The 10000-nt window shown below is 49.2% G+C and overlaps 1 protein-coding gene across 2 annotated transcripts in view; it reads left to right on the top strand.

The window, feature by feature from the left end:
* Window positions 1-10000, top strand: part of LOC139340404 (thrombospondin-type laminin G domain and EAR repeat-containing protein-like) — a 17995-nt gene that overhangs the window by 219 nt on the left and 7776 nt on the right. For both annotated transcript variants that reach the window (XM_070976210.1, XM_070976208.1), the window contains exons 2-9: window positions 2368-2432; window positions 2528-2689; window positions 3728-3960; window positions 4329-4419; window positions 4574-4727; window positions 8288-8419; window positions 8756-8873; window positions 8959-9073. In XM_070976210.1, the coding sequence (XP_070832311.1) occupies window positions 2368-2432; window positions 2528-2689; window positions 3728-3960; window positions 4329-4419; window positions 4574-4727; window positions 8288-8419; window positions 8756-8873; window positions 8959-9073 (1070 nt within the window). The remainder of the gene's footprint in view (window positions 1-2367; window positions 2433-2527; window positions 2690-3727; window positions 3961-4328; window positions 4420-4573; window positions 4728-8287; window positions 8420-8755; window positions 8874-8958; window positions 9074-10000) is intronic.

The following is a 10000-nucleotide window of genomic DNA, read 5'->3' as shown; positions in this document are numbered from 1 at the left end:
CAGAGTTGACAGAATGTCAACGCTAAAGGAAGTCCGTCGTCGTTTCCTCCCCAGAGTCAGAGTGATCACATCTGTCTGCATCTTCTCTGCGTGTGCGCTGCAGACTGGCCCAGGATGTCTTTAGCCTAGCTTAGCATAAAGACTGGAAGCAGGTGGAAACTAGTAGCCTAGCTACCACCTCCTGTTCGTGGATGTCGGTGGTCTTCATGTAAAGATTTTACATATGTTCACCAAAATGCAGGAAAGAAATAAAAGTACCAGATTTGGAAAGAGACTTTTGCTCTTGGGACACTTTCTATGTGCTGTTCAGCCGAGACTGTCAGATTTCCATGAAGTGTCATGTTTGCTAACAAGCTAGTCACCAATTCATTTTGTAGTCAGTTGGCTTTAGGTGACTGGAGCATCAAGACAAGAACTAAGCGCTGACTCTGAGCTAACTGGACTTTGAAGCTAATGCATAGTTCATGAGACCTTGAGGCTAACTGTCTGTCAAAACTACAAGATCTGAGCCAACTAGACCGAGAAGCTAACTCTGAGCTAACTGAGCCTCGTACTCAGAGCTAACACTGACGTAGCAGAACTAGACACGAACTCAGAGCAAACAGGATGTAGAAGCTAACTCGATTTATGGCTTTATCTCAACTTTCACAAATCATTAGCGTGAAGCTTGTCTGGTACATGTTTAGCCTAGCTTAGCACAGGAAGCAAGAGGAAAATCTTCAGGTCTGATGTTTCATTTGTAGTCCAGATGACTTCTTTTACTCATCTACAAAACAGGTTAGATATTAGCATGCTAACGTTAGCTTTGTCAGTTGCTTCAGCTAGCTACAGAAGAGTTTCATCTGGCAGTTAGTGGGCGTGAACATTCAGGAACAACAAATCTCGACATTAGAACTAGTTTGTGAGCTGCAGCCTGTTGAGGTTCAGCGATGCTTAAACTAAACTTAGTCAACACTGACTAAGTGTTAGCATGAAGCTAACAGCTGCTGCACTGAAGCGATGAATCTGTGGACGGCAGTGTCTCCTGAATGTGTCCTCCCTGCTGTGATTGTTAACATTACTCTGTTTGAGCTGAGCGGGTGTTTCAGACGTTTTTGTGCTTCTTTGTGCTTCGTAGTTTTTTGTGTCTTTGAAATGTGAGATCATTTTCTGTCATGCTGTCCCCTCCCTCCATTCATCCTCCATTCATCCTCCATTCAGCCTCCATTCATCCCACTGCAGCAGTGAAACATACAGGCAGAGCGACGGAGGAGCTTAAAGGGGAATTCCAGCTAAAAGCTAACATGGAGCCGTGCTGTCAGTTAAGAAACCAGGATTAAACCTCAGTCTGCGTCTCTTTCCAGTCACCTCTGTCCCTTTTTACTCTTGGTCTCAGTTTGAAGTACCTGTGTTGTGTTCAGCTAAATGTTTTTGTAAATGTGATTGCTGCTCTTATATTCAGTGTCATATATATATATGTGTGTGTGTGTGTGTGTGTGTGTGTGTGTGTGTATATATATATATATTCTGTTTAATGTGCATTTAACTGGTTCCCACATTTGTCCTGTAGCCTCAAGAGGTTTCCGCAGATCACATCAAGCGTTTAGCATGTACCGCTCTGTGACTGTCCTGTGTGAATACATACATGTAGGCCTGTATGTGCAGTTCTCTGTTTGTTCATATGTTTTTATCCATCACTCCTTGACTGCACAGGTGACTGCACAGGTGACTGCACAGGTGACTGCACATGTGACTGCACACATCACTCAAACTAAACAGCTGATTCGAAGCTGCTCTGAGAATAATGAGTAAAGATCCGCTCGCTGAAATGTTTGCTGTGACTGGAGTTAATACAAGAAGCTGCCAGCAGCTGATACCTGTACCTCAGCTCACCTTTGGTTTTATTTTTAGATCGCTGGAGTAAAACATGGCCCCTCAGGTGATAGTGTGATAAAAATAAACTGTGCAGAGCTGATAACTGATCTGAGAGCAGATCATTTCCATCTGAGAGCTGATAAAGATGACCGTCCAGCTGACCACACGACAGACTGTCAGCACCCTTATCAATCACACTTATTGATCACACTTATTGATCACAGTCAGAGGAAAATGTCCTGTTAGAAAGAGATCTGATAAATACCAGCTGTTCATTTTCTCAGCCTTTACCAGCTGCATCGTTGATACGTCAGTAATCATAATCCATCATTTTTCCGGATGGGGCCACTCTGCAGAATGAGTACTGTTACTTCTGGTACTTCGAGTTCGTCCTGATGGTAGTATTTCTGTGTATTTCTGTATTTTCACCTGAAACGAGCCGAGTTTGATGAATGTGACACTCAACAATCTGTTTCTGAAGCTGAAAAGAGAGAATATGTGTTTCCTCCTCAGACCTGCTTCCTCTTGACCTGCTGGCCAGAGCCCTACCTATCCCGGGACAAGCCCCACCCACACAGGTAGGACACCTGCAGGGATTGACAGATTGGTGGAAAATGAAGAGATTAATGAGAGCAGCTGCTGTAGATAAACAAATAATCCAATGACCAATCAGGTGCAGATGGTTCAGTCCAGAGGGTCCAGAGGTCTCCGATTGGCTGGCGCCGTGGTGACAGCGCTGAGTTTCCCCGCCTCCCAAATCTTCACCAACTGTGACTACTTCCCTGCTGAGTTCTCATTGGTTGCCACCATCAAGACACACAGACTGAAACAGAAGGTGAACCGGTAGAACTGAGCAGAACCTGATCTGGTCTGGTCTGGTCTGGTCTGGTCTGGTCTGGTCTGGTCTGGGCTGGTCTGGTCTGGTCTGGGCTGTTCTGGTCTGGTCTGGTCTGGTCCGGTCTGGTCTGGGCTGTTCTGGTCTGGTCTGGTCTGGTCTGGGCTGGTCTGGTCTGGTCTGGTCTAGTCCGGTCTGGTCTGGTCCGGTCTGGTCTGGGCTGGGCTGGTCTGGTCTGGTCTGGTCTGGTCTAGTCCGGTCTGGTCTGGTCTGGGCTGGTCTGGGCTGGTCTGGTCTGGTCTGGTCTAGTCCGGTCTGGTCTGGTCCGGTCTGGTCTGGGCTGGGCTGGTCTGGTCTGGTCTGGTCTGGTCTGGTCTGGTCTGGTCTGGTCTGGTCTGGGCTGTTCTGGTCTGGTCTGGTCTGGTCTGGGCTGGGCTGGTCTGGTCTGGTCTGGTCTGGTCTGGTCTGGTCTGGTCTGGGCTGGGCTGGTCTGGTCTGGTCTGGTCTGGTCTTGTCTGGTCTGGTCTGTTCTGGGCTGTTCTGGTCTGTTCTGGGCTGGTCTGGTCTGGGCTGTTCTGGTCTGGGCTGGGCTGTTCTGGTCTGGTCTGGGCTGGGCTGGGCTGGCCTGGTCTGGTCTGGTCTGGGCTGTTCTGGTCTGGTCTGGTCTGGTCTGGTCTGGTCTGGGCTGGGCTGGTCTGGTCTGGTCTGGTCTGGTCTAGTCCGGTCTGGTCTGGGCTGGGCTGGTCTGGTCTGGTCTGGTCTGGTCTGGTCTGGGCTGGTCTGGTCTGGTCTGGTCTGGTCTGGTCTGGGCTGGGCTGGTCTGGGCTGTTCTGTTCTGTTCTGGTCTGGTCTGGTCTGGTCTGGTCTGGTCTGTTCTGGTCTGGTCTGGGCTGTTCTGGTCTGGGCTGGGCTGTTCTGGTCTGGTCTGGGCTGGGCTGGGCTGGTCTGGTCTGGTCTGGTCTGGTCTGGGCTGGTCTGGGCTGGTCTGGTCTGGTCTGGTCTGGTCTGGTCTAACCTGTTGTTCTTCTCTGTTTTTAGAGGAATGAGTACATCTTCTCTGTGGTGGAGGAGGGATCTGATTTGCTGTTGCTGGGGTTACGTGTCTCAGAGAACCGCCTCCACTTTCTGGTCACGACCCCAGGTGTTGGTGGGCGGAGACGGATGAGCTTTAAGGATGTTGCACTGGACGACAACCGCTGGCACACGGTGGTACTGGCCATCACTGGACCGTACGTCACACTGACCGTCGACTGTGGACTGCCTCTGGAGCTGTGAGTCACCTTCAGTCCAGATCTCACTGGTTCAAGTTAGCCTGGTTCAGTCCACTTCAGACTTAACTCACCCTGGATCAGTTCAGACTGGTTCAGCTCAGTTCAGGGTCTGAGTCTGGGTCTGGGTCTAGTTTGGCCTGGTTCCGTCCAGCTCAGCCTGGTTCACTTCAGTCTGGTTCCATCCAGTTGAGCTTTATTCAAACTGGTCCACTTCAGCTCATCTCTGCCAGGTCTGGTTCAGACTGCTCTGTTGGTGGATAGCCCTGGTTTGTCCCTGATGGTTTCTGACACCATCCATTTTTATTTTGGTCTCTGGCTCTGTAAGCACAGAGTCACCCTGAAGCTTTAACTGGTGGTCTGTCTCCCAGTAAACAGGTCCAGTCCTTCCCCAGCACTCTGAGCACTAGAGGGTCCAGGTTTTTCATCGGCAGCCGGAGGAGGTCGAGGGGACGCTTCTCTGTGAGTCTGAAATCAGGATCAGGACTGCAGACAGACCCTCAGGGTCCTGCTGCCTCATGACTAAAAGGAGAAGCTTTCAGGAGAAAATGTCTTTCCTGTCTGTCCCGTCCATCCTGTCCTGTCTGCCGGTTCACACTGTTCTGTCTGTGTTCAGGGTTTACTGCGACAGCTGGTTCTACTTCCTGGTTCAGATGCCACACCCAGACTATGTCCGACCCCTGACCCCAGCCTCGCTGAGCTGGCCGTCCCCCAGGTCCTTAAGTCTACCCCGCTCCAGCCTGACCAGCTTGGACCAGTTTACCCATATGGTAAGAAGACTAGGCGCTTTAAAAATGTGATCAGTAATCACTAATGTCATCAATTCTAATCAATACAGTGGCCAAAATACCATGTTGAACCAACAGCACGTGGAGGATGGTAAAGGCGTGACATACTGCTGAATCCTCTTTGAAAAGTTAAAGTTTGACACGGTTTGGGTCAAAAATCACACTTCATGTCCTGAGATTCAGTTCAGCTTCATGTTCTGATTATCATCATCTTCAAAGTCCAGAAATGTGCTGACAAATCACAGAAGACAACCATCTGTACAGCGATGAGCTAACTGCTAACAGGAGCTGCTAACAGGAGCTGCTAACAGGAGCTGCTAACAGCCAACTGCTAGCGGGAGCTGCTAACAGGAACTGCTAACTGCTCACAGGAGCTGCTAACAGCCAACAGCTAGCAGGGGCTGCTAACAGGAGCTGCTAACAGCCAACAGCTAGCAGGAGCTGCTAACAGGAGCTGCTAACAGCTCACAGGAGGCTATAACTCTTCAAAACGACTGTACTTTAATTTTTAGGACACACAGACAGGATTTGGGATTCGGGACACCTCCTCGGCCTCCTCGGCCTCCTGGTCTCCACAGGTTCACTTACCTGTTCTCACCTTTCAGTGTTGGTGGTTTTGGTTGTGATGGCATCAGTGATTCAGTAATCTGAGCCCATAAATGACTGACAGGCTGTACGAGCTGCTTCCTGTGAGAGTGTGTGTGTGTGTGTGTGTGTGTGTGTGTGTGTGTGTGTGTGTGTGTGTGACTGACAGGCCATTACAGCGATTGGTTTTATGTGTCACTGTGTGTGTGTGTGTGTGTGTGTGTGTGTGTGTGTAACCAGCAGTTTGATTGACAGTCGGAGTCTGTCCTGCTGTTTGATGTGTGTTTCCATGACAACAGTGTCAGACTGGTGCTGAGGTGATGGGCAGGTACTGACATGGTACAGGTGTGTTCATGTTACTGTGTCCACCCCTCCAGTGTGAGACGGGACGACTTTCTTTCTCATTTCTTTCCTTTGCTGCTATCTTACATCATACGTTCATTCAGACTAGCTCGTTAGCTAACAAGCAAGCATTTTGTAAGCTTCATAGCTCCCTAGCTAACAAATGTTAGCAACTAACGTCTGTAGTTGTAGATGGAGAAATACAACTTTACATTGTAGCTGCTCTACAGTCTCAGTTAGCTTGTCAGCTTCTTTTAATTTGGAAATGTTCCTGTAATGCCCCTTGGTTACTTGTTAGCTAGTAAGCTAACGTTTCACTTAGGTATTGTTAGCTGTTTAGCTAGTTTAGCTTATTCGTAACTGCGTTTGTGTCACAGCTTTGGGGAATAAAAGAGAAGAGTCAGGACACCGTTTGGCACAATCCAAAATCAGTTAGCTTGCTAGCTGTTGTTGATAATGGCGCCACGTTCACAGTGCTCAGATTCTCTTAAAGAGGATTTGGTCGAGTGTTGAGGTGAACTGTGAGTAGTTTCTGAGTTAATGAAGTTCAGTGGTCTGAACTCTCTCTGCCTCTGATGCATATCTTACTCTTTATGACTCTGTCTGTGGTGGGTTTGATTTGCATACCTGCCCACAGGTGAGTGCGCTGCATACACAACCAAGTCATCGTGGCCTCAGGTTCCCAGCCTTTCCTAGACTATTATTCATGAAGTTAAGTCTGAAAGGAAACCGCGTCAAAGGCGACATTTTTATGAGCTGTGAGCACAAAAAGCAAAAAGTTTCCACCTTCTCAGACATTTGAGTATTTTCATGGTCCAAAGAGGCAAAAACCACCAGGACTGCACAGAAAACAGGGATAACGAGAAATATTCGACTTTTGTTTTGCAGAAATATGTTTTCATCTGCACTCAATTCATTTTGGGTTCCCAAGGTGGTCTCTGGTGGAGGCTAAAGCTAAGATGTCCTAGGTCTTCATATGATGCTAACAGATTGAAGAAGAAGAAGAAGAAGAAATGTACTTTTATTTATCACACATAGTTAGTTGCACACACGCCACACTTCCGTGAAATTAATTTCCTCGGCTGGATGGAAGCTTCTGGGGAGGCAGTGAGCCGGGTGTCGTCACACCCATCGGTCTGCCTCTCTCCTTCTGGGCCTCCTTCCTGTCTGTTAGGGAGTCCGTAATCCGCTGGAAAAAGGGGTGGGGTAGCTGCAGCTGTAGCAGCTGGGTGTGCAGCCGGCTGGACAGCATTGCATTAAAAGCTGAAGTCCATGACGAGACGTAGACGCTCTGACGTAGGTGCTGGGTCTCTGGATGACGACAGACGCCAGAGCAGCAGGTCTGTCGTCATCCAGGCTCTGGAACCGGGACGATGGTGGATGTTTTGGAACAGGTGGCGCTCAGTATTCAGAGGCGGAGACCACAGGTGAGAGCTGGATGCTTCTGAGTGGCTGGAGAGACGCCGTTAGGTCCAGGCTTGTCTTAGGTTCAGCCAATAGGACTTGTGGACGTCCTCTGTGAAGCTGAGGGAGGAGCACCATCAGTGTCAGGTGTGAGCGGCACAAGACGTCACTCCAGGTGTGACTCAGAGTGTCTCATGGTTGTCTCATTACTGGAACACTGAAGGTCTCGTCTGTCCATGGACGGCCTCAGTGCAGACTGCTGGATGAGACCTGCAGGACGTCCTCAGACCGGAGCGGCAGCGGCGATGTGGCGCCTGTGGACTTCAGTGTCGTCTCTTGTCCTGATGTTGAGGTGCTGTCGTGTGTCTTTGGGGTGAAGCGGTCTCTGTCTTCAGCGGGTTGGACCTCGTTAGCAGCCTCTCTGTCTGCTGTCGTGCTGCTGTCTTCTCCCTTCAGGTGATGTTCAGCGTAATGATGTAAGAGTCGTCCGTCTCTGTCAGCTCGTAATGAGGACGTGTGTTTGAAGGAGTGACGACAACCTTCATTACCTTCACTTCATTAGCAGCGAGCTGTCAGCCGTCCTCCGTCTGTCTGTCGACCGCAGTCAGATCGAGTTACGGCTTCGGTTCAGACGGTGAAATCACAGGTGGATGGTGGTTTGCAGCTGTCATCGAGGGCTGCTCCTGCACTGAAGGGACTTTCCATCACATTAATGATGCATCGCTCCACCTCCACCCACTGCCAACTGTCAGCTGTACACATCTGATGTACTTGTACTTTACTTGAGTATTTTCATGTCAGACTGCTTCCTGCTTTGACTCCATGACACCTCAGAGGGAAAGATGCTTTTCTCCTTGTATTTTACTGTAAAGGTTCAAAGCTGAGCCTCTTTAAAGCCTTTTTACTCAGCTGTTAGCTGTTAGCTTACTGAGCTAAAACACTTTAAGTAGATTTTACATTTAAAGCTTCCATCTGTTTGTTTTTTAAACGTCACTGTTCGTTTTCACTGTATTATTTTAGCATATTTCTCTTTTATTTGATGTATTAACCACATTCTTTTACATTTTAGTGTTGTTGATCTGCTTGTTGGACTCATTCTGGTGCTAATTTACATATATTGGACTCCACACAGTAAAACATCTGTCCAATATCAGCCTCCATCATTAAACTCCTGAAGACGTGACGAAGACGTTGGTTGTGTTGTATTTTAGAGGCAGAGGCCAGAGTGACGGTGGGGAGTCCTCCTCCGTGTTCAGGACCAGAACAAGGCCAGCTGTGGTTCAACGCTCAGAGGAAAGGCCTGTTCATGTGTGACGGCCTGGCGTGGAGGACGCTGCTGCAGGGTGAGTGTGAAGGTCCTTCAGACGTCCTCAGACGCTGAAGACAGAGTTTATCATAAAACAATGAGATGAAGTCCATGACGGTTCTTCAGTTTTTCCATTCAGAGATCAACCTTTTAATTTAAGATCTGCCAGGTGTGAACTCCACCTGGTTCAGCTCACTGCCTGCTTTTAGGCCACGAGGAGGGAAATTTTTCATTCTGAGAGCAAAGTCACAACATTTTGGGCAAAATAGTAATGTTATCAGAATAAAGGTTAAATTTATTGTGATGCAGTCGTAAATCTACATTGTGAGAAAGCATTATGCAATGAAGGCGTGTCCTCACGTGTCCTCTGCAGATAAGGAGCGTTTGGACTACGTGGAGGACTACCAGGACCTGTACACCAGCTCAGAAACCTTTGACGTCGAGCTGTTCTCCATCCCGTCTGAAGGCCTGTTCATGGCTGCAGCCAACAGGTAGAACAGACCGGAACCCGACCATCCGACCGCTTGACCCGTGTCCTCTGCGTCTCCATGGTAACGCCCATGTCTCCACCCGCAGGGACTCTCGGCCTGGTTCGGGTATCTACAGGTGGAGAGACGGGTCGTTCCAGCTGTACCAGAACATCAGCACTCAGGAGGCTCGAGCCTGGAAACACTTCACCATCGACGACAAGGTGAGAGCTGCTGCAGGTGAGAGCTGCTGCAGGTGAGAGCTGCTGCAGGTGAGAGCTGCTGCAGGTGAGAGCTGCTGCAGGTGAAAGCACTTCACCGGGATTCAACATCCCCACAGGAGGAAGAGGAGGAAAAGGAGGAAGAAGAAGAAGGAGAGGACACTCTAGTAACCCTCCTCTGAGCCGCAGCCACAGATCGTAGAACAGAAAGTATTGATTTAAAGTGACCTTTGACCTTTGACCCTCAGGTGGGCTGAACATCACTTCCTGTCGTTCAGAACATATTCACAGAATCCTCAGAGATTCTGGATCTGGATGAAAAAACGTGTTGTCTGCTGATCCTGAAAGAGATCGCAGGCGTCCTCATGGCTCAACCTCTGGAGAGCAGCAGGGACGCGAGTTTGGCCGCCATGTGGTTAACGGCGAGGAGCGGTGACGTGACTTTAGTCCGTTATGGAAGTTAAACAACGTCAACGCTGACGTGTGGTCTCACTCGGGACGCAAACGGCCGTCCTCTGATTGGAAGTCCATCTGCTCCGCCTTCCTCCATTTGACATTCTACTCTTTATGCTACGTCACCTGACTTCCTCCTCTGCTCCGTCATAATTACTTCAACCACTAGAGGCCGCTGCCTCACCGTGAAGGCAGGAGGAGGGCGGAATAAGTTGATGTCACAGACCAAAATCAAGGATCTCAGACTCAGTTTAATATTGAATATCGATGTCTCCAGTGTTTCATACCTTCACACTCAGTGATGCTGAACGTCTCCTCAGAGCTCAGTTATGTCATTTCCAGCTTCCAGTGTGCTCACTGGGCTGAATGGATGGTGTCCTCTCAGTGCTGTGCTGTGTTTGACCCCTGGCTGACCTCTGACCATGTGACCTGTGGCCTGAGGTCGACCCGTCCCGGCGAGGCTTTCAGGCTTTTACG

This window comes from Chaetodon trifascialis, chromosome 12 (genome assembly GCF_039877785.1).
Source record: "Chaetodon trifascialis isolate fChaTrf1 chromosome 12, fChaTrf1.hap1, whole genome shotgun sequence".
Taxonomy (NCBI): Eukaryota; Metazoa; Chordata; class Actinopteri; order Chaetodontiformes; family Chaetodontidae; genus Chaetodon; species Chaetodon trifascialis.
This window is presented reverse-complemented; position numbering and strand designations above follow the sequence as displayed.